This window comes from Capricornis sumatraensis, chromosome 8, assembly GCF_032405125.1.
Source record: "Capricornis sumatraensis isolate serow.1 chromosome 8, serow.2, whole genome shotgun sequence".
In the NCBI taxonomy this organism is placed as follows: Eukaryota; Metazoa; Chordata; class Mammalia; order Artiodactyla; family Bovidae; genus Capricornis; species Capricornis sumatraensis.
In genome coordinates, this window is record NC_091076.1 from 92,727,116 (window position 1) to 92,749,682 (window position 22,567).

At 54.1% G+C, this 22,567-nt stretch overlaps 3 protein-coding genes across 7 annotated transcripts in view; all 3 read left to right on the top strand.

The window, feature by feature from the left end:
* ATP6V0A1 (ATPase H+ transporting V0 subunit a1) overlaps positions 1–2,885 on the top strand; it is a 53,270-nt gene extending 50,385 nt beyond the window's left edge. For all 5 annotated transcript variants that reach the window (XM_068979027.1, XM_068979028.1, XM_068979025.1 and 2 more), the window contains one exon: positions 1,356–2,885. In XM_068979027.1, coding sequence (XP_068835128.1) covers positions 1,356–1,449 — 94 coding nt within the window. In that variant the 3' untranslated portion in view covers positions 1,450–2,885. The remainder of the gene's footprint in view (positions 1–1,355) is intronic.
* A 7,205-nt stretch (positions 2,886–10,090) lies between these two features.
* NAGLU (N-acetyl-alpha-glucosaminidase) lies at positions 10,091–16,983 on the top strand. The gene is made up of 6 exons (XM_068977065.1): positions 10,091–10,473; positions 11,285–11,432; positions 12,662–12,808; positions 12,966–13,051; positions 14,150–14,406; positions 15,582–16,983. The coding sequence occupies exons 1-6, from the start codon at positions 10,091–10,093 to the stop codon at positions 16,784–16,786; spliced, it is 2,226 nt and encodes a 741-aa protein (XP_068833166.1). The 3' UTR covers positions 16,787–16,983.
* Positions 16,984–17,568: 585 nt separating this feature from the next.
* On the top strand, positions 17,569–22,060 carry HSD17B1 (hydroxysteroid 17-beta dehydrogenase 1). The gene is made up of 7 exons (XM_068978590.1): positions 17,569–17,608; positions 20,103–20,245; positions 20,358–20,525; positions 20,668–20,847; positions 21,039–21,132; positions 21,557–21,734; positions 21,824–22,060. Exons 2-7 carry the CDS (start codon positions 20,149–20,151, stop codon positions 22,058–22,060), a joined length of 954 nt encoding a protein of 317 aa, XP_068834691.1. The 5' UTR covers positions 17,569–17,608; positions 20,103–20,148.
* Positions 22,061–22,567: the final 507 nt, after the last annotated feature.

Sequence of the window (22,567 nt, forward strand, 5' to 3'; positions counted from 1 at the left end):
CATGGGGGTGTTGGGACATGGGGCTGAGTCCTGCAACTGAGTCAGTTTGAAGCACCCCTTCCTGGATCCCGTGCTCTCTGAGGGGGCGTGGCCGAGGCACTGACCGGACTCCTCCAGGGGTCAGGAGGCTCTGGGGACCTTGGCACAGCCCCTGGAATGTGGGATCAGCCCCTGGAATGCGGGATCCAGGGAGAAGGGCTGCCTCTTGTGCTCACACAGAAAACCCTGTTCCCCCTCCTCTCCCCAGGGGATGGAGCTGGCGCCTCTGCAGTTGGTGACCTCAGCCAGTTCCCCAGGTCTGAGGGGCCTCTGGGGACCTCTCTCATCCACCGCAGACAGTCCCCTTCCCACCTCCTTTTCACTGATTTTCTGCTTTGTCTTGGAGGGAGAATGTCCTGGCGGAAGGCTGAATGAGAGGCAGGAAGGTGGAGAGTGTCTTGGTGCCCGCTGCCCACAGCCTGCCTCAGCCCCACGCGGCCCGCTGCTGCAGGGATCCAGGCCACCAGGGTCACACAGCATTGAGTGGAAACTATTCCTCAGGGCAGCTCTCCTTGGCTTTTTTATCCTCTGTATCATGCATTTTTCTGCCCATATTTGGTGGTGATTTGGTCGCTGGGCAGCCGTCCAGGGTGAGCTTGCAGCCGGGCCCTGCTTCCAGGCGTGGATGCCTTCCTGCCCCCTCAGAGCTCGAAGGGCCCAGGGAGACCATCAGGGATGGATGCTGAGCTGCCGGGGAAGGGAGCTAAAGCTGTTTTTCCTTTCAGTCCCCAAGAGAAGAATTCTTTCTCAGATGTTTTTGTAGTTGGAGAATATTTTTGCCATTGCTTTGAGAAGACTTCCCCTCCTAACTTCCCCCTTTCCTGGGAATTTCCTCCCCTAAATCGAAAGCCTCCACTGTTCACTCGCAACCCTTGCTTCTCCTTCCTCCCCTGAGAAGAGATACAAACAAGAGAACAGTGGTCCCTGCCAAGGTTCCTCACACGAGCTCACACCACTCCACGTGGGACGCTTCCGTTGGAGGTCCACACCAGGCCCTGCCAGGAGGGGGTGCTGGGGGACTCTTCCCCATCACTGTTAGAGGCTCAGGCCAGCTGAAGGTTTTTTGCACCCAGCTTTCTGCAGAGTTTGGCATACACACTTTCTGCTGAGCAGGACAGAGCAGGAACTGAGACCAAATCAATGCATTGGTGCGGTGCGCCCTTGCTGAGGGCAGGCCCTGGGCATCACGGGCTGGAAGCAGGCTAAAGTCTGGGCTTCATGGGCAGCAGGGGGCTTGAGGAACTTGGGGTCAGGGCATCTTTCTGTAGAGTCCCAAAGTTTTTGTGGAATGACACTCTCTTCTTCCCATTCTCCAGGGTGGAGTTCCAGAACAAGTTCTACAGTGGGACTGGCTTCAAGTTCCTGCCTTTCTCCTTTGAGCACATCCGGGAAGGGAAGTTTGATGACTGAGCCCCCAAGGGGCTGTGTGCCCGGCTGCCCTCTGCTCCCCGCCACAGTGGTTAGCTGTGCTCCACTTGCCTGCTGGTTGTGATCCCTGGGTATCAGGGCACCTGTGTCATCCCCATCCCCTCCCCCCAACCACCTGTGAGGCATTTAGCTCGATCCAGGTCCCCCAGCTCCCTCAGTCCCCCGCCACCCGCAGCTTGGTGTGTGGTAGTGTAGTGGTATTTTAGAGAAGCCGCGCCCTGACGGTCACTCACACCCACTCACCTGGGCACCCACCCTGCCCTCCCGGCCTCTGTCTCACTCTTTCTTTGCCCCCTGGTGGTGAACCCGTTTGTGCATTTACACGAGAGCCAAGAGCACTTGGAGGGGGGCCGTCCGCTGTCCACACCCAAACTTTGAGCCCCTGCTCCTGCCATTCTCTCTCCTGGCTGGGGGTGGGGTGCTCTTTAACACTCCCCACTCTTAGATTAGCAGCAAGGCATCCAAGGAGGTGGTGTTTTTGTCCTCCACCCACTCACTCTGATCTTCAGTGCTTGCTCATCAGGAATTCGGCTCAACCCAGCTGCGCCAGCAAGCATGGCTTCTCTCTGGCAGCCTGGAGTGTCCGTAGATACCCCACAACCACCTTCCTAAGCCCACCCTAAACTCACACCTTCCCCCCCTCCCTCCCAGATTCCCCTTTTGGTACCCAGCATAACCTGCATAGCTGGGAGGGCCCAAGACAGAGGTCCTGACTGGCTTCCTTGGTTGGCTGAGTCTCAGGCCATGCTTGGACTGTGCCACAAGCACACCCTCTGCACAGAGGTTCCAGACTGATGCCCTTTCCTGGTGCAGATGGGAGACCTTGCCCACCCCCAATTATGAGTCTCAGAATTGTAGTCATCAAGGCGTTTCTGCCTGCTCTGCCCACCAGTGCCCCTCCCTACCTCCGTGACAACCCCACGTCCAGTGAGTCCTGGGTGGGAAGGTCGATGGCGTTTACCATTTGCTGGTTGGAGGCAGCTGGCAGGGCTGCCAGTGTGTGTGGCTGTGTGAGCATGGCCCTGAGCACTACCTCCCTGTCACCCCCACAGCAGGAGATGGATCTTGGGGCCTTTTAATCATGTGTTGGCACAGCAGCCCTGGCTGCTTCAGCTAAACTGATCAGCAGACCTTCAGTGATCGAGAGGACCCCCTAAATTGGTCAGCACCCCCACACACACACACTTGTCTAAGGGAGCTGCTTGGAGCTGCTCAGTGACTCCCCAGGCTATCTGCCCAACCCCAGCTTGACCCCATGCCAGCCAGTGTGACCTGACCCAGCCCATGTGCAGAGCCCCTCCTGTCTGGCCCCTGTGGTTTACATGATGACCTTTACTCTGTGGACAGAGGGGTTGGAAGCAGAGTTCTTGATCAGGAATCCTGCCAAGATCCTTCTGTTCAGACATTCCTGTGCTGAATAAAGTGTGTTTGACTCTATCAGGGAGGCTGCCCATCTGCGTGCCCACAGCTCCCGTGTCACTCAACCCTCTTGAGTCCATCTAGTATCTTACCCCCTCCACTTCCCTTCGCCAGCATTGCTGCCTTTTTCTGTGATCCAAGGCCACAGCTGCGGTGGCCCTGGCCAGGCAGTTTGTGAAATTCTCACCTTATCTCAAGTTTCCCAGGGGCCTTCCCACTCCCTGATCCCACCCTCCCTGAGCCAAGGCAGCTTTGCAGACACCACCCATGTTGGGGAGAGGGCTTGGGTTCTCATCACCACCCCCTTTTCTGCACCGCACACCCAGACAGCCCGGGGAGGGGCCGGAGCGGGGGCCTGGGTGTCTGCCCACCCTCCTGTCCCTCTGCTATGAGCATGCTCTCCAGGGCTCAGCCGCCTGGCTATTTTTAGCCCTGATTGCCTTTGGCCTTGGTGTAGGTGGAACTCTGCCGGGGTGGGGTGGGGGTGGGGGGTTGGTTCCTCAGGGCAGCTGGAGAATTCGAGGTGCTGAGGCAGGCAGCCCAAGGGCCAACAGGCTGTCCCAGCTGGTGGGGTGGGCAGGGCGGGTGCCTTCTCCCTCCTCACGGCCATGTAAGGCGACCACATTCTTTCTCAGCCCGTCCTCTCCATTCCTGCCTTCTCAAACGTCCAGGGGAGGGGCTGCCCAGGAATGTGAGCACCAGGTTGACAACTGCTGCTGCTCCAGGAGGGGCAGGAACACCCTGTTCATGCCATGCTCCTCAAACCGTCTCCTCCCTGACAAGCCACCTGGCCTGGAACAGGCCTGGGCACAACACCCAGCATCCGCTCCTCAGAAAGTTGAGAGGGACCATTCAGGTAAATGAGCTCTTTTAACCTCCACTCTGTTACCGACTCAAAGAGGGAGGCCTAGTGAGAATAGATACTTGGAGTTAATGGAATAGAATTGAAAGTTCAGAAGCAAACCCTAACAGGTATAGTCAGCTGGTTTTCCACACAGGGGCCAAGATAATTCAATGGATAAACAACAATCCTTTCAACAGATGGTGTTGGTACAGCTGGGTGAAAGTGAAAGTCGCTCAGTAGTGTCTGACTCTTTGCGACCCCATGGACTATACAGTCCATGGAATTCTCCAGGCTAGAATACTATCCACACATAACAAATTTGGACTGCGACTCACCATATACAAAAATTAACTCAAAATGGGTCATCGACCTAAATGTAAGAGAAATTTTAGAGGAAATCATAGGAGTACATCTTCCTGACCCTGGGTTAGGCAGTGGTTTTTAGAAATGGCATTAGAAGCACAAATGATAAAAAGATAAAAGATAAGTTGCTGCTGCTGCTAAGTCACTTCAGTCGTGTCCGACTCAGCGACCCCATGGACTGCAGCCTTCCAGGCTCCTCTGTCCATGGGATTTTCCAGGCAAAAGTACTGGAGTGGGGTGCCATTGCCTTCTCCTAAAGATAAGTTGGGTTTTAGCAAAAATTAAAAAACGTTAGTGCTTTGAAGAACAGGGTCAAGGCAACCCTCGTGGTGGGAGAAAATATTTGCAGAGCATATCTCTAATAAAGAACTTTTATCTAGAATATATGTAGGACTTTCATAACTCAGTGATAGAGACAAAGACCTAACCTTAAAAAAAGGACAAAGAATTTGAATACACATTTCTCCAAAGAAAATATGAGGCAAATAAGTCCATGAAGAGATACTTGACATCGTAAGTCATTAGGAAAATGCAAATCAAAATCTTGAGACATCACACCACCTAAAAAGGCTATAATTTTAAAAAGACAATTACAAGTGTTGACAAGGTTGTGGAGAAACTGAAAGCCCCATCCCCTGGTGGTGGAAACAAAATGGTGCAGCTGCTTTGGAAAGCAGCCTGGCAGTTTCTCAAAATGTTAAATGTAGGGTTAAGTTAGGACCCAGAAATTTGAGTTCTAGATATCTACTCAAGGAAAATGAAAAAATGTCTACACCGACTTGTGCATAAGCACTCATAGTGGCTTTATCCATAATAGCCCCAAGTGGAAATGACCCAAATGTTAGCTGATGAATGGATAAACAAAAGGCAGTATATCTATCCAATGGATATTCTACAATAAAAAGGAACGACATTGATACATGCTACGTGAAGGGACCTCAGAGTCAGACATAAGGCCACACAATGTATGACTCCTTTTATGTGAAATGTCTAGAAAGGGCAAATCTACAGAGATGATGTAGATCCGTGGTTGCCCAGTACCCGCTGCTGGGCGGCGTTGCAGGCAGGGTTTCTTTGGGGGATGATATTTAGATTATGGTGACGGTTGCACAACTATGGGTATACTAAAAAAAACAACTGAGTTTAAACTGATAAACTTCCTGATAAGATCAATAAAGTGGGGCTAGGAAGGTGGAACTAGGACTTCCCCAGGAAGAAATTCCTCCCAAAAGATCTGGGTCAGGGGGTCATTAGCTAAGGATTTAGGATCTAGTGGCCTTGGGCTGATCCCTGCCCAGCCAGCTAAAGATGGGACCAAATAGAACTGAACCCTGAGAGGGAATCCCCAGGAGCCCTGGGGTGGGGGTGGGCAATGGTGGCTCTGTTGCTCTTTTGTTGTTGTGATCTCTTTTGGCCCCTTGGTTTATGGGGTCTTAAACCCAGGGGATTCCCATTGCTCCTGTTTTTCAGTCTAGACCTTTATCCTGATTCCCCTTCTGGTGGAATCCCTGGACCCCAGACATCTGCTGAGTGAGCCTGTGCCTCCATCAGTGAAGTCCTCTTGAGGTCCTAGAACAGTGTGGAGAGGGTGGCTTTGGGCCTGCTCAGTATTATAAAGATCGGGGACAATTCCATCACCATCTTCAGGAGCCGTCTCTTTTTCCTGTCCCTCAGGGAAGACCTGGGCAGGATGGCACCTCTTTCTGCCCAGGAGTGTGGTGTAGAAAGGGCGTTGGAGCTCCCCTCTCCAGCCTTCCAAAGGCAAGGCCTAGGCATGGGCTGCTCCCTGGTGGCCAGACAGGGAAGGACTCATTCCTCTTTATAGGTAAGGCAGGTGGGATCCTAGCGGGGTTGTGACAGGTAGGGAACTGGATTGGCAGGGCAGAGGGCCAAGCGATCTGGAGGGTGCACAGGCAGAGGGCAGGTTGGCAGGAATGAAAGAGAGAAGATAGGAGTGGAGAGCGTGGACAATTTGTTTCACACACAGTAAATGAAACAGCAATGAAATGTGTCACGTGGTAAAGGGATCAAACTGTACAGTTCAGTTCAGTCACTCAGTCGTGTCCGACTCTGCGACCCCATGGATGCAGCACGCCAGGCCTCCCTGTCCATCACCAGCTCCCGGAGTTCATCCAAACTCATGTCCGTTGAGTCGGTGATGCCATCCAACATCTCATCTTCTGTTGTCCCCTTCTTCTCCCACCTTCACTCTTTCCCAGCATCAGGGTCTTTTCCAACGAGTCAGTTCTTCGCATCAGATGGCCAAAGTATTGGAGTTTCAGCTTCAGCATCAGGCCTTCCAATGAATATTCAGGACTGATTTCCTTTAGGATGGACTGCTTGGATCTCCTTGCAGTCGAAGGGACTCTCAAGAGTCTTCTCCAACACCACAGTTCAAAAGCATCAATTCTTCAGCATTCAGCTTTCTTTATAGTCTAACTCTCGTATCCATACATGACTCCTGGAAAAACCATAACTTTGAATAGGTGGACCTTTGTTGGCAAAGTAATGTCTCTTCTTTTTAATATGCTGTCTCGGTTGGTCATAACTTTTCTTCCAAGGAGCAAGCATCTTTTAATTTCATGGCTGCCATCACTATCTGAAGTGATTTTGGAGCCCCTCAAAATAAAGTCTGTCACTGTTTCCATTGTTTCCCCAATAGCATAAGCCCTCCTGGAGGAGGTCGCCATTAACCCCACCATAGAGCCGCCAGAACTTAAACAGGACTGGGGAAACAGACTCTTGGAGGGCACAAACAGAAACTTGTGTGCACCAGGACCCAGGAGAAAGGAGACTGCAGGCTTCTCATTGCGATGGCTTCTCAAACCTTACAGAAGGGCCTAATGTAAAAGTAAGTCTTCCAGGCTTCCCTGGTGGTCCAGTGGTTATGAATCCACCTGCTAACACAGGGCACATGGGTTCCACATGCCTCAGGGCAACTAAGCCTGTGCACCACGGGCACTGAGCCCACACTCCAGAGCTCATGCTCTGCCACAAGAGAAGCCATCGCAATGAGAAGCCTGCACACCACAACTGGAAAACAGTCCCTGCTTGCCACAACTACAGAAAGCCCCACACAGCCACGAAGGCCCAGCATAGCCAAAAATAAAGTTTTCCACCCCATTACCCTACGCAAGGTAAGCACTTTTTAAACAGCATTTAAAAAAAAATGATGGGATGTACTATATCCAGTGATTTGAGCTTTTAAATATATATATATACTTTGCAGAACATTCCAAATCAGCACCAATACATCTTCCTCACTTTTTTAAAAAGCAAATGCTTGATATTTCATCTTATCAATGCACCTTAAATTTCTTCAGCCAGCCCTCATCTGTCCTCAAAGAGTTCCCAGCTTGGTGGGGAAGATGAGAAAGACAGTGTGACGCACCGGACTAATCGGTGCGACCCCTGCCACACATTCCATGAGCTCAGGCTGCAAATGTGCTATCAAGCCCTGGGATGGTGTCCCCAACCTGCTGTCCCTGCCAGCAACCATCTGCCATTCTGCATGAAGGCCCCACAGAGAGGTAACCTGAGCCTGACGGTGCACCTGCAGCTCAGTTCCCCCAAGCAGTGCATTCCCTAAGACCCAGATTACTGGCAAAACAGGTCCTTGGAGGAGTAGAGTCTGCTGAATCTCACCTGGAGCAAGAGGTGTTTGGAGGGGGTGTTGGAGTGGAGAAGGGCCTGAGGGGCTACAAGCTATAGCTCCACAAGGGCCCATCTCTCTGGGCAGGTCGAGGAGCTCCTTTCCAGAAAAAGCTGAAAAGCCTCTGATACTAGGAACTGAGTGGAATGGAACAGGGCCGCACCTGCTGCACTTGTTGCCCACTGAGCCAGGAACAAGGCCGTGGGCACCATAGCTTGAGTCCGAACCTGGGGGCAGGGGGCAGAGTAAGCTCAGTGGATTCCCACATTACCTCTGGATGTCCTAAGTTGGCAACCCTCCTCTGAGCCCTTTCCTGTCTCTAAGCAGCTGCACTCAGGCCTGACAATTTGGTAAAAGCTACACCTGCCTCCCAAAGGGCTCAGAATCCTTTTAGAAAGTGCAATCTTTCTAAAGGGCCCACCACTCCTGGCCACCACACAGCCCTACTCAACCCCTCCCTGCCGGTAAGCAGCATGAAACGTTGCATCTCTCAGGGGATGGCGGCAAGAACACTCATCTGAGAGCTAAGACTTTCTGGTTCTAGTCCCAGTCCTGCTGTCCTACTTGTCATTGATCTTCTCAAAGTTACCTCCTTCTTCTGGCCCTCAGTTTCCCAGTATGTAAAATGAAGATAATTCCCGCCCTAGAGAAGGAAACCCTCCAACGCTGTTGGTGGGAATGTAAATTGATGCAGCCACTGTGGAGAACTGTATGGAAGTTCCTTAAAAAACTAAAAGTTGAGCTACCATGTGACCCTGCCATCCCACTCCTGGGCATATGTCCAGAGAAAACATGGTCCAAAAGGATACATGCACCCTGGTGATCATCGCAGCACTGTTTGCAATAGCCAAGACACAGAAGCAGCCTAATGTCCATTGACAGGGATGGATAAAGATGATGTCATACATATACACAGTGGAATAGTACTCAGTCATTAAAAAGAGTGAAATAATGCCACTTGTAACAACATGCATGGACCTAGAGATTGTCATACTGAGTGAAGTGAGAGAAGGAGAAATATCATATGACATCCTTTATATGCAGAATCCAAAAAAAATTATACAAATGAACTTATTTACAAAACAGAAAGAGTCACAGAGAACAAAATTATGGTTGCCAGGGAGGAAGGATGGGGGAACAGATTAGTTAGGGAGTTTGGGATGGACATGTACACACTGCCATATTTAAAATAAATAACCAATAAGGACCTACTGTATAGCACAGGGAACTCTGCTCAATGTTATGTGGCAGGCTGGAAGGGAGGGGAGTTTGGGGGAAAATGGATACATGTATGTGTATGACTGAGTCCCTTGTTGTGTGCCTAAAACTATCACAGCATTGTTAATTGGCCATACTCCAGTATAAAATGAGAAGTTAAAAAAAAAGATAACTGTTCAGCAGCTGCTACCACTTATGGATCACATGAGAGCCCTTGACATACCCACTAGACCCTGCTCCTTGGTCAGCCCAGGCTCACATGACACATCTGTCCTCTGACTTCCTGACCTTGTAGTTCCTCAAACCTGCGCAGCTCTTTCCTTACCCTTCCTGGGTATTCATATATGCATTTTTTCCTAGGAATGGTCTTCCCCTCATCTTCTCCTAGTGAACCCCAATTTAATTCAGATTAAATGTCACGTCTTTTTGGAAGCCTTTGGCTGGGTACCCTGCACAGCATCACAACTACAGTGGACCCTTGAACAACACCCATTTGAACTGCGCAGGTCCACTTACACAGGGATGTTTTCCCATAAATACGAGTTACTGTACTACATGATCTGCGGATGTAGTACCCTGGATACAGGAGGGCTGACTGTAAAGTTATATCTTGACTGCCAGCGGGTCAGCATTCCTAACACACACGCACAATTCAAGGGTCAATTGTATAATATAAATCTTGTATAAGTATAATTGTATAATTGTACAATATATACAATTGTATAATATAAGTACTTGGTTTGTAGGTCTCAGGAGAGGGGTGGTAGTGCCTGGTACAAAATCAATGTCAAATATTTATCAAATGGTAGGATGGATGGAAGGAAAGTGATTTGTACGTGAAAGCACATTATACCCAAGGGCTCTTGTGAAGGGCTGCGAGTCACATCCCGTCCCGGACTTTTGCAATCATTAAAGTCACGCGCTCTTGGGACCAAGTGTGGTCGGAAAACACCCACTAGAAGCTGGTGCGGGGCCCGGAAGCTGGGTTTCCCGGTCGCCGGCGGGTTGGCCCTTCAGCTCCACGTGACCTGAGGCCCGCAGCTGATTGGGCGCGGCCGTCCCGGCCCTGGTCCCTAGTCCCCAGTGGTTCCCCACGGGGCCACAGCCGGGCTGAGGACCGCTGGACCATGGAGGCCATGGGGGTGGCCGCGGCTCTGGGGCTCCTGCTCCTCACGGCAGGAGGTTCGACCGCGGACGAGGCCCGAGAGGCGGCCGCCGTGCGGGAGCTGCTAGTCCGGCTTCTGGGGCCCGGGCCAGCGGCCGCCTTCTCCGTGTCGGTGGAGCGCTCCCTGGCGACCGAGTCCGGCCTGGACACCTACCGCCTGAGCGGCGGCGGTGCCGGGGCGCGGGTGCAGGTGCTCGGCTCCACGGGCGTGGCCGCCGCCGCGGGGCTCCACCGATACCTGCGCGACTTCTGCGGCTGCCACGTGGCCTGGTCGGGCTCTCAGCTGCGCTTGCCGCAGCCCCTGCCCGCTGTGCCGGAGGAGCTGACCGAGGCCACACCCAACAGGTACCGCGACCGGACCCCGCCGGTCGGCTCCCCTGCAGCTCCCGCTGGCCCCGTTCCCGCCCCCTCCCCCTACCGGGGGCGTCCACTCGGGCCGAAGTCCCCGCCCCGCCCCAGTGCCTGACTGCTAGCAAGCACTGGCTTCAGACCCCAGCTCCGATTCTAAAAGCTGAGTATCCTTGAATAAGTCACTTGGCCTCTCTGAGCCTCAGCGGGAAACAATGGAAAAGTGGAAACAATGACCTCTACCGTGCAGTGGTGCCTTTCTTATTGTGATGATTTGCACGGTGCGGGGTGTAGAAATTGTGGTGCACAATCGGTGAGCAGTAAATGCCGCTCCGTTCCTACCCCACCCTCTCTTCGAAGATGCTCCCTGGGGAGGGACACCCAGCCTGGCACAGTCTTCTGCTCAGCGCTTGCCCCACTGTCCTGAGATGATGGGTTCACACAGCTTTCTCCCCGTTAGACTGTGGGGAGAGTGATCCCCCTTACAGGACAGGGGCACACTGTACCCAGAGTAGGAATGAAAATGGAATGTGCCCGCAGATATCTGGGAGGCTAGAGAGCTGAGTGCTGGGGATAGGTGGGTGGACACCTCGGAAGCTCAAGCCTCAGAGTCTCTGCTGCACCTGGGTTGGATCCTGGAGTGAAGCGGTAGTCTAGGGGCCACACCCAGAGCCACTCCTCTCTGGGCTCCATCTGGGGTGGCAGGGCAAGCTGCTCCCCCAGTTTTTCCCCGATTGTGTACCCTCTGGGCTGAGAAACCTCCTCTTTGCCCCTAGGGCCATGCCCCAGCTCCTGCCCCTGCCTGCAGGTACCGCTATTACCAGAATGTGTGCACACAAAGCTACTCCTTCCTGTGGTGGGACTGGGCCCGCTGGGAGCAGGAGATCGACTGGATGGCGCTGAATGGAATCAACCTGGCGCTGGCCTGGAGCGGCCAGGAGGCCATCTGGCAGCGGGTGGGTGCCCACCACACCCCAGGTGTCCTGCCTTCCCCACATCGGCTCAGCATCTGGCACAGAGACTAGGGCTCCAGAAGTGTTGGTACCAGGAGTGATGGCTCCAGCCTCCCAGCTTCCATGGTTGACACACACACGTGGGAGCACTTCCCCGGGGCTGGCCCCCAGCACCCCCAGTAAACATTAAGAAGCCAGGTTTCCCTGTCTCCCCACCCCACGTGAGCCAGTCAGCTGCTTCTCTGGATTCTGTGTCATTAGCAGCTCTTGCTCTGCCTGTCCTCTTCCTCTCCATCCTTCTTCATGGCGCCAGTTCAGGCGGTCAGTCCCCTCTCCTTGGTCGCCTGCCCACCACAGCCCCTGAAGAGCATCACCCAAAAAATAATGCAAGAGGCTGCATATAAGAAGAGTTTGTTTGGGAGACTTTACTAATTGCCATTTGGGAAACACAGGCTCAGATACCTGAAAGAGTGCTCTGAGAAAGAGAAGTAGGGGCTTTTTTTTTTTGAAGCCATGAGACAGTTAGAAGTTACCTGATGAGAATTGTGACTGACAGACATTGATTGCAAGTTATTTTAGGGTAAGGGCCTGATAAATATCTTGAGTTTCTAGGAGGCGTTTTGGATGACTTGATCAGATTAAAAGGTCAGATTCCTCTCCGGCTGAGACATGCAGAAATTACATTTCTTTAGTGACCTCCTGGTCATTAGTGCTTAGAGAGCTCTCTTAAGAAATATTTTCCTTTCAAAACAAGACTCCTGGCTCTCAGAGTTGTACCAGAGTGTCATTTCTGAAATGTGAATCTAGGGGAGACCTTCAACTCTGAACACACCCAGGAGTTCCCTGTTACCATCAGGCTCTGCCCAGCCTGGGAGCTGCCATGCCTGAGCCCCGAGAGCTCTGGCTGCCTCTGGGGCTGCTTAAGCTCCTTTCAGAGCTGCCCTCACCCATCATGCTAGCCCTGCTTGCTCCATGAAGCCTTCTAAGCCCCTTCCCCATTTGAGAGAGAACCCCTTTGTGCCTCACCCGGCCTATGCACCAAGAGTGACATTCGCAAACTCACCTGCTAACTGATCTATTTCTTCTGGACTGTGGGCTCCTTGCAGGCAGGGATCAGAGCTTGTCTTAAGAACTCTAGGGCACAGAGAAGAGATGGATGTATGTTTGTCGAGTGAATGAATCAGCGAACAGAGATGAGTGGTCTTATGTGTGGGGCTTGCCTTCCTCCTTAGGTGTATCTGGCCTTGGGTCTGACCCAGACAGAGATCGACGAATACTTCACTGGTCCTGCCTTCCTGGCCTGGGGGCGCATGGGCAACTTGCACACCTGGAGTGGCCCCCTGCCCCCATCCTGGCACCTCAAGCAGCTTTACCTGCAGGTAAAAGGATGGGGAATGGAAGGGGCAGAATTGATGCTGGATAGTCACAGGTCTGGGGTGGGAGTAGGGGGACTCTGTGTGCCTTGGGAGAGAGGAGACCTCCCCCTAGCGGGGGAGCGGGGGGCATGCTCACCAACACCCCTTCTGTTCCTCCCAGCATCGGATCCTTGACCGGATGCGCTCGTTTGGTATGATCCCTGTGCTGCCGGCGTTTGCAGGGCATGTCCCCAAGGCTCTCACCAGGTGATGTCCCCCCCTCACCCCTCCCCATTCAGCTCAGAGAGAGAATACATGTTCCCCTGCAAGACACTATTTGAAGAAAAACTCAAGCTCTGGATGTAGGCCTGGGCTTGATTCCTGGTTCTCTTACTGACATGTGACCTTGACTGCTCTGGGCCTGTTTCCTCACTTGTATGGCCTGGCACAGAGTCTTAGCAAATGGCAGCTCTTAGTGATGGTAGGGGTGCTCCTCTGCTCCTCTGTGCTATACACACCCTCTACTGTGGCTGGTCAATTTCTTCAAGGCCCAACTGAGACCTCCTCTCCTTCAGGAAGCCTTGCCAGGGGCGCCCAGCATCGGTTATCACCTCCCTTGGGCCCATAAGCGCCTGGTTCCCACTGCTCTCAGCGCTCAGCACATGCTGCTGGCCTCACTGGCCACTCCTTGGCCTTCCTAGCTCGGCGGCAAGAAACTCATTCATACATTTAGCCAACGTTTGTCAGACTGTCTGGGGCTGCCAGACCGGGCCCTGGGCTGGGGGCTGGGGGTGCAGCCACGAAGATGCACAGACGCCCTGCTCCTGGTGGGAGACACGTTGCCAGGGGGATACAACCCAGTGATAGGAATGGATGTGGCCCAATTCTCCATCAAGGTCACTTCTGCTTGGGGAAGGGAGGGGCAAGAAGGGCTCAGCGCAGAGGTGGTATCATTTATTTAAGCCAGTGGGAAGGGCTTCTTGTTGTTTGGTCACTCAGTCCTGTCCGACCCTTTGCCACCCGGTGGACTGCAGAACGCCAGACTTCCCTGTCCTTCACTATCTCCCGGAGTTTGCTTAAACTCAAGTCCATTGGTTGGTGATGCCATCCAACCATCTCATCCTCTGTGGGAGGAGGAGAGACAGCCAAAGCTTTCCAGACAGGGGACACAAAAAGGATGTCAAGGAGTAACCAGATGCATCAGCAGGGAGCGGGGGAAGCGAGAGCTCCAGACCCAGGGCACAGCATGGGCAAAGGCCCAGAGGCAGGAGGGCTCCCGGAACTGCAGGTGTCAGTGAGGCTCGAGGAAAGTACTGCATCGGCCTCCGGTAAATGTCTGAACTGTCACCCCCTCCCCCGCACTAGGGTGTTCCCTCAGGTCAATGTCACCCAGATGGGCAGCTGGGGCCATTTCAACTGCTCCTACTCCTGCTCCTTCCTCCTGGCTCCAGAAGATCCCCTCTTCCCCCTCGTGGGGAGCCTTTTCCTGCGGGAGCTGACCAAAGAGTTCGGCACGGACCACATCTACGGGGCTGACACTTTCAACGAGATGCAGCCCCCGTCCTCGGAGCCCTCTTACCTGGCTGCAGCCACCGCCGCTGTCTACCAGGCCATGACCGCAGGTAGGGTGCCAGCGGGAGGTGAGAAAGGGAAGTCCCCTGGGCCCTCGAGATGGAGGTGGCAGAGGTCAGGGGGCTGGGAGGAGGGATGGGGAATTGTAACACCTGACTGTGACACAGAGCACTTTACCATTTCCCAAGCACTTGTACACACACATCATCTCATTTAGTCATGCTGTGGTTGAGGGGTGAGCCCTGGAGCGGACACCCTGCTCCCTCACCCGCCCTGCCACTTCCTGCCTGCGAGACTTGCAGCAGCTCCCCTCCCTCCGAGTACCTCGGCTGCTTCATCTGCAAAAGGGGCTCGCTCATAGACTGACGCCTGGCCCAGAGTAAAGTGTCATTAAGTGCTGACTATTGAAAAGGTTTTATTTAGTCTCTACCTCCATGCTGAGGGCTTCTCAGGTGGTGCTAGTGGTAAAGAACCTGCCTGCCAATGCAGGAGACACAAGAGATACAGGTTCAGCCCCTGGGTTGGGAAGATCCCCTGGAGGAAGGTGTGCATATCCTCTCCAGTATTCTTGCCTGGAGAATTCCTTGGACAGAAGAGCCTGGAGGGCTACAGTCCACAGGGTTGCCAAGAGTTGGACATGACTGAGTGGCTTAGCACACGCACACATGTGTATGCTGGTAGGCTAGAGGTTAGAGATGTGCCCCCAGTCAATAAGGTGCCCTTCCTGGTACACAAATATGAACACAGCACTCCTCCCTGCCACTAACAGGGGAGGCAAGGAGAAGGGCCAGGTCAGGAATGGCTTGGGGAGGCCTCTGTGTCAGCTGGGAAGGGGCAGATTGGGGTGAATTGGCTCAGGCTTCCTTGAGCAGCGGTGCTCCAAGTGTGGTCTGGGACCAGCAGTGTCACCCCAGGGCCGGTCGGATTGTAGGTTCTCAACCTCCCCCATCTCCTGAATCAGAATGAGGGCGCCTGGCGCCCAGGCCTCTGGGTAATTCTGATGCTTCCTGCAGCTTTGCAGTACTCAGCTGGTAGTCCCAGGGGGAAAGGTATGAGTGATGGAATGTCCTGATGATGCGGGTGGGGGGATGATTTACAGGAACATGATAGAGTGTGATAGAGTCATTTAACTTCTCTGGACCTCTGTTTCTTCATCTGTAAACTACGGTGAGTGCTCCCTGCCCCCCTCTCCTCTCATCACCCTCCTGTCCTCCGCCCCCAACAGTGGACCCTGACGCTGTGTGGCTGCTCCAAGGCTGGCTCTTTCAGAACCAGCCTGAGTTCTGGGGGCCTGCCCAGGTGGCCGCTGTGCTGGGGGCCGTGCCCCGTGGCTGCCTCCTCGTTCTGGACCTGTTCGCTGAGAGCCAGCCCGTATACGTCCGCACAGCCTCCTTCCAGGGCCAGCCCTTCATCTGGTGCATGCTGCATAACTTCGGGGGCAACCATGGCCTGTTCGGGGCCCTGGAGTCTGTGAACCAAGGCCCCACAACCGCCCGCCGCTTCCCCAACTCCACCTTGGTAGGCACAGGCATGGCCCCGGAGGGCATCGGCCAGAACGAGGTGGTCTACGCCCTCATGGCCGAGCTGGGCTGGCGGAAGGACCCAGTGGCCGATTTGGGGGCCTGGGTGAGCAGCTTTGCAGCACGGCGGTACGGGGTCTCCCATGGGGATGCAGAGACAGCGTGGCGGCTGCTACTCAGGAGTGTCTACAACTGCTCGGGTGAGGAGTGCCGGGGACACAATCACAGCCCGCTGGTCAAGCGACCATCCCTGCACATGGTCACCACTGTCTGGTACAACCGATCAGATGTATTTGAAGCCTGGCGGCTGCTGCTGGCAGCCACCCCCACCCTGGCCAGCAGCCCGGCCTTCCGCTACGACCTGGTAGACGTGACCCGCCAGGCAGTCCAGGAGCTGGTCAGCTTGTACTACGAAGAGATGAGGACCGCCTATCTGAAGAAGGAGCTGGTTCCCCTGATGAGGGCAGGAGGCATCCTGGCCTACGAGCTCCTGCCTGCTCTTGACCAGGTGCTGGCCAGTGACTGCCACTTCCTGCTGGGCAGCTGGCTGGAGCAGGCCCGACTGGCAGCGGTCAGTGAGACTGAGGCCCATTTCTATGAGCAGAACAGCCGCTACCAGTTGACCCTGTGGGGGCCGGAGGGCAACATCCTAGACTATGCTAACAAGCAGCTGGCAGGACTGGTGGCTGACTACTACGCCCCCCGCTGGCGGCTCTTCGCAGAGACACTGGTGGAAAGCCTGGTCCAGGGTGTCCCCTTCCAGCAGCACCAGTTCGACAAGAATGCCTTCCAACTCGAACAGACCTTTGTCCTTGGCACAAGGAGGTATCCTAGCCAGCCTGAAGGAGACACAGTGGACCTGGTCAAGAAGCTCTTCCTCAAATATTACCCCCGGGCTGGCTCCTTCTGACAATTAACCATTCTCAAGCCACCTTCTCCCCAGACTCCAAACCTGGGCAGGTTTCCAGGGCCTGGGACTGGGCAGGCGTCACAGGAGCACCACAGACCTGAGTGAAGGAACTCACTGACCCATGGGGTCAGGCGCGGACTGTCTGGAGGGGCTGAGCTGCCTTCCTCCACATCCCAAATTTGGGATCAAAGTACTATTTTAATACAACTTAATAAACTGGTAAATCATCTGGATGGTGTGTCAGAATGTCAGTGCTGGACTTCCTTGCGGTCCAGTGGTTAAGACTCCTTGCTTCCACTGTAGCGGATGCAGGTTCCATCCCTGGTCAGGGAACTAAGATCCCACATGCCATGTGGCACAGCAAAAACAAAAACAAACAAAGAATGTCAATGCCATGATGCCAGCGAGGCCTCGGGTCTGTAGCCTGGACACTGGTGAGGGCAGGTCTCCCTGCCCTCTTGCCTTGGCTTCCTCAGTGTTGTGTTTTATTAGTTTTATTGGTCATATATCCAGAATTGATTATATAAATCTTTCAAGATGAAATATTACAAGAATAGAATACAGTTCAGCTCTAATTGCACAAATATCCTTGACATGGAAACCATTTTTACAAATACGTGTTTTTGTTATAAGACTACTTCGGAAAACAAGCCTCTATATCGCTTACAGCAAATTTTATGCAACTTTTTTCCCCTTTAACTGTCGTTTCAGATTTCCTATCACAGCACATCTGACAGCCCATAAACCAAATTATAATCAGCTGCTGCTGCTTTGTCTAGTCTTTCCTGATCTGAAAGAATTCATGTATTCAGGCTAGAAGAGGTAATTAAAACATTCCTTCCAAATCTAACTTAGATCAGGTTAATCACTGTGCTTAATGAAGAATCTTTTCATTTGTCACTTAGGCTAGTCTGGCTAGTGTTCACCCCTGCTGTTTCAAGCAGAAGGGATAAAAGTCTTTATATTCCTAAGAGTTTCTAAACTGCAAAAACAAAACCCTAGAAGCAACAGTTAAATACAAATATTTAGAAAGCTAAAACATTTGTTAATGATGAGAAACAGAGAACACTTTAATTTTTAAAACGTATTTATTTGACTGCACTGGTCTTAGTTGTGACACGGAAGATCTTCCGTCTTCCTTGCGGCCTGTGAGGTCTTTAGTCATAGCATGCAAACTCTTAGATGTGACACGCGGAGTCTAGTTCCCTGACCAGGGATTGAACCCAGGCCCATCTGCATTGGAAGCAGGAGTCTTAGCCACTGGACCACCAGAGGAGTCCCAAGAACACTCTGAGATTTGAGAACACTCCTAGTTGAAGAAGAAAGTGTAAGGATATGGCGTGCTCACACATGCTTAGTCAAGTCCGACTCTGCCACCCCATGGACGTAGCCCCCCAGGCTCCTCTGTCCATGGTACTCTCCAGGCAACAATACTGGAGGGGGTTGCATTTCCTCCTCCAGTGGATCTTGCTACCCAAGGATCAAACATGAATCTCCTGCATGTCCTGCATTGGCAGGCCCTGAGCCACCTGGGAATTCCAAAGGATGAGGCAGTAGCTTTATATGGATAAAATATTGAAAAAATGAAAAAGGTGAATCACTTACATCAGTGGCATATAATTTCTAAAGTGCCAGGACTTACAGAATCTTAAGAGACTGTGTCTAGCTGATCTATTTGACATTTTTCTGCTGGTGTGACTTTTTCTATTTCGGCTGTGCTGGGTCTATTGCTGTGTGAACTTTTCTCTAGTTTCAGTCAGTGGGGGTTATTCTCCAGTTCCAGCGATGGGCTTCTGACTGTAGTCAACTCTCTTGTTGAAGAGCAAGGACTCTAGGGCACATGAGCTAAGTAGTTGTGGCCCCCGGGCTTAGTTGCTCCGAGGCATGCGTGATCATCCTGGATAAGGGACTGAACCCATGTCTCCTGCGTTGGCAGGAGGATTCTTTACCACACAGCCATCCAGGAAGCCCTGACGGTGTCACTTTGAAACAGTCTAATAAATACTCCTTGTCTGGAGCAAATAATCATTTAATTTAGGCCAGGGGAAATTTTACAGAAAATAGACCACATTTCCCTGAAGAGACAGGACATCCCCAGGGGAAGTATCTGGCATTTATTCCATTCTTTCTGTTATTGAAAAATGTGTCTGGTTAACAAAAGCTTGTTATACTTTACGCGTGGCTTAAATTAAAATCAAGAGCCTGGCAGCATTCTCCAGTCCAGTTTCTGAGTGCTCATCTCCAAGAATCCAATATTCTTAAAAGAACTCTTTGATCAGACTCTTGCCCAGTTAGAGTTAACAGTACTTGAGGACTACAGTATGTCCCCCCTTCTCTGCTTTTTGATTTCTCTTTTCTCACCCTAATGTAACAAGCTGCTACAGGTTTTTACCAAAATAACTGTTTGGTATTGTTTTGAAAGTGGGTTATTCTGCATTACCAAAAGCCTTCCATCACTTTAGAATGGGTCACATTAGCATCTAACTAGCACATGGCCACATCATGTCTGCTGCAGTGATTTTTGCCACTCAGCATAGTTCCTGTATCTGTCATGTTCTTGTCTCTCAAAACACCATCTATTAATTTGATCAGCTCGTCTTTACTCCTTAGTGCCTGTTCACTCCCTTCCTCCTCCTCCAAGGTTGGATCACAGCCCTCACCAGTCAAAGCCAGATCAGGCTGCTTCCTTGTTCACTTAGCCACCAAGCTTCCCCAGATTTAATATTAACCCCTGATCTTTGAGGCTTCCCAAGTGGCGCAGTGGTAAAGAATCCACCTGCCAATGCAGGAGACACAAGAGACATGGGTTGGATCCCTGGGTCAAGAAGATCCTCTCGAGTAGGAAATGCAACCCACTCCTGGAGAATTCCATGGACAGAGGAGCCTGGCGAGCTACAGTCCATGGGGTGGCAAAGAGTCAGACACCACCCAGCAACTGAGCACACACATACGCACCTGACCTTTGAACCAAGAATGCCCTTCCAAAACACTTCCACACCCTCAGCGGCTAACCGGCAAAAAAATTGTCCCTGTGGTACAGAGGCTTTCTGGGACAGAGGCTTGCCAGGACAAGATCTGCCCAGGGCACTCAGTGCCCACATGAGAGCTCATACCTCCTGTTTGCAAAACTTCACCCTCCCTCTGACTGACAAAGAAGGGGCTGTCTAAGCCAGGGGCCCTCTTCTCTGCCTTGACCTGGAGAGCAGGCCAGGGACCCACGGGAGGGCTCAGCCTTGAGATTGTGCTGCAGACATAATAAAGGGGTGGGGACCCCGGAGGGCAGGGGCGGAGCGAAGCAGGTGATATCCATCCCCAGAGACCAGAGCCCAGCATTTCCGGGGTCTCTCCTTGCGCACATCCCCATGGACCGCACCGTGGTACTCATCACCGGCTGTTCCTCCGGCATTGGCCTACACCTGGCCCTGCGACTGGCGTCCGACCCGTCCCAGAGCTTCAAAGGTACCTGATGGAACGGGGTGGAGAGAAGGGAGCAACTCCTTCCTGGCCTAGGGGGCCTAAGAAAGGCTGAAAGACCGGAATTCAGAGCCTTGTCCTCTCCCCCAACCTCCAGTGTATGCCACGCTGAGGGACCTGGCCTCACAGGGCCCACTGCTGGAGGCCACCCAGTCCCGAGGGTGCCCTCCCGGCTCCCTGGAGACGTTGCAGCTGGATGTGAGGGATGCAGATTCCATAGCCGCTGCCCAGGCACGCGTGACCGAGGGCCGCGTGGACGTGCTGGGTGAGCCTCCCCGCAAAACAAGCCCAAGAGCCTTCCTCAGTCTGTGTCCAAACCAAGATGTCCGAAGCCCACGGAGCACGGGGGGACGGGCGGGAAGGAGGGCCGTGCGTGAGGCGGCGGGGTCGGGTCTCTCTCCCCGCAGTGTGTAACGCAGGCCGGGGCCTGGTGGGGCCGCTGGAGGCACACAAGGAGGGCAGCGTGGACGCCGTGCTGGACGTGAACCTAACGGGGACCGTGCGGATGCTGCAGGCCTTCCTGCCGGACATGAAGCGCCGCCGCTCGGGACGCATATTGGTGACCGGGAGCATAGGCGGCTTGATGGGTGAGCGGAACGCGGCCAAGGCCAGAGGCGCGCGGGGCGGGGGTGGCTCAGCAGGAGCGATGGGGAGGAGGGTGTCCAGTAAAGGGCAGGGGCCTGGTGAGGCTGCCCCGGGCCGCTCCTGCGCCCCTCCCCGCGGACCGCACCACCCGCACCACCCCGGACGCGCCCCAGCAGACTCCTCTCCCTCCCAGCGCTTCCCTTCAACGCCGTTTACTGCGCCAGCAAGTTCGCGCTCGAGGGTTTGTGCGAGAGTCTGGCGATTCTGCTGCAGCCCTTCGGGGTCCAGTGAGTCACCGCCCTGCCCCGGGGGCCCCCTGACCCCTGACTTTGGGAACCTCAGCACCCCATCTTGTTGGAACCGCTCTCAGGCATTCTCCCCAGTGCGGCTCCCGTTGGTTGTGCGCCAGGCACAGTTCAGGGCGCTTGGCACGCGTCCTCTCGTTCCACCTGTCCACCCTGCTGGTGAGGCGTCGGTATTGGGCAGCTCAGGCCAGAGAGGCTCGGTGACTGACCCAAGGTCACACCGTTGTAAGTGACCCGGCCAGGTTGGCATTCTGACGCCAGAGCCTCTCTCAGAACCTCCAAGGGATGTGGGGGCGCTTTTCCGGCTGTAAACCCGCTTTCAAGTGCTCGCAGCCGGAGCCCCGCTCTGGCCCTCCCTTCCGGGCTTGCATTCGCCCGCGCTCACTCGCCGCTCTCCGGCCCGCAGCGTGAGCCTCATCGAGTGCGGCCCGGTGCACACCCCCTTCCCGGAGAAGGTGGAGGGCGGCCTGGGCGGGATGCTGGACCGCGCGGACGCCGAGACCCGCGACCTCTTCTACCGCTACTGTCGCCACTGCGAGCGGGTCATACGTGAGGCGGGTCAGGACCCGGAGGAGGTGGTCGAGGTAAGCGCCGAGCAGGACTGCGGGAGCGGGGGCCGCCCCCGGGTTCCCCAGCCCAGCCCCGGCCAGCGCGCCTCCTCCTGCTGCTGCAGGTCTTCCTCCAGGCGCTACGCGCCCCGCGCCCAGCCCTGCGCTACTTCACCACCGAGCGATTCCTGCCACTGGTGCAGCTGCGCTTCTCCGACCCCAGCGGCTCCAGCTACCTCGCCGCTGCGCACAAGTCAGCGTTCCACGACAAGGCCGCCGAGGGCTCCGACGGCAACGGGGCTGAGGCCGAAGCCCGTAAACTGGGAGCATCTGAGCTCCGCGCTCCTCTCGCCCCGCAATAAAGGCCTAATCCGCTGCCGTCTCCCGCGCTCTCTTTTGCGGTCCTGGGGGGGTGGGGTGCGTTTGGGGAACGGAAAGGGGTTTTGACTGGGCTGCAGCTGCGTGACCACGGGCACGCACAGTGGGTGGATGATCGCGAAAGACCGTGTTAGCCCGAGTAATACCTCTGGAAACCGAGGCCCAGAAAGGGAAGGAGCTAGCCCAAGATCAGGCCTCAAGTTTACCGAAGGGCAGGGAGAGCATTCCCTATATTCTTGCCCTAGGGGTGTCTGCAGCCACTGGAGTTAGGTGGACCTGGCGGGGGGGGAGCCGGCTTGTGATGTGGCTCCCAAGAGTCACGGAACCTTAGGCATCGTTCTGACCCTCTCTGAGTCTGTTTTCTTACCTGAAAAATGGGTATGCTACCTGTGTGGGGGCTTCCCAGGTGGCGCAGTGGTAAAGAATCCGCCTGCTAATGCAGGAGACACTGGTTCGGTCCCTGGGTCAGGAAGATCTCCAGAAGTAGGAAA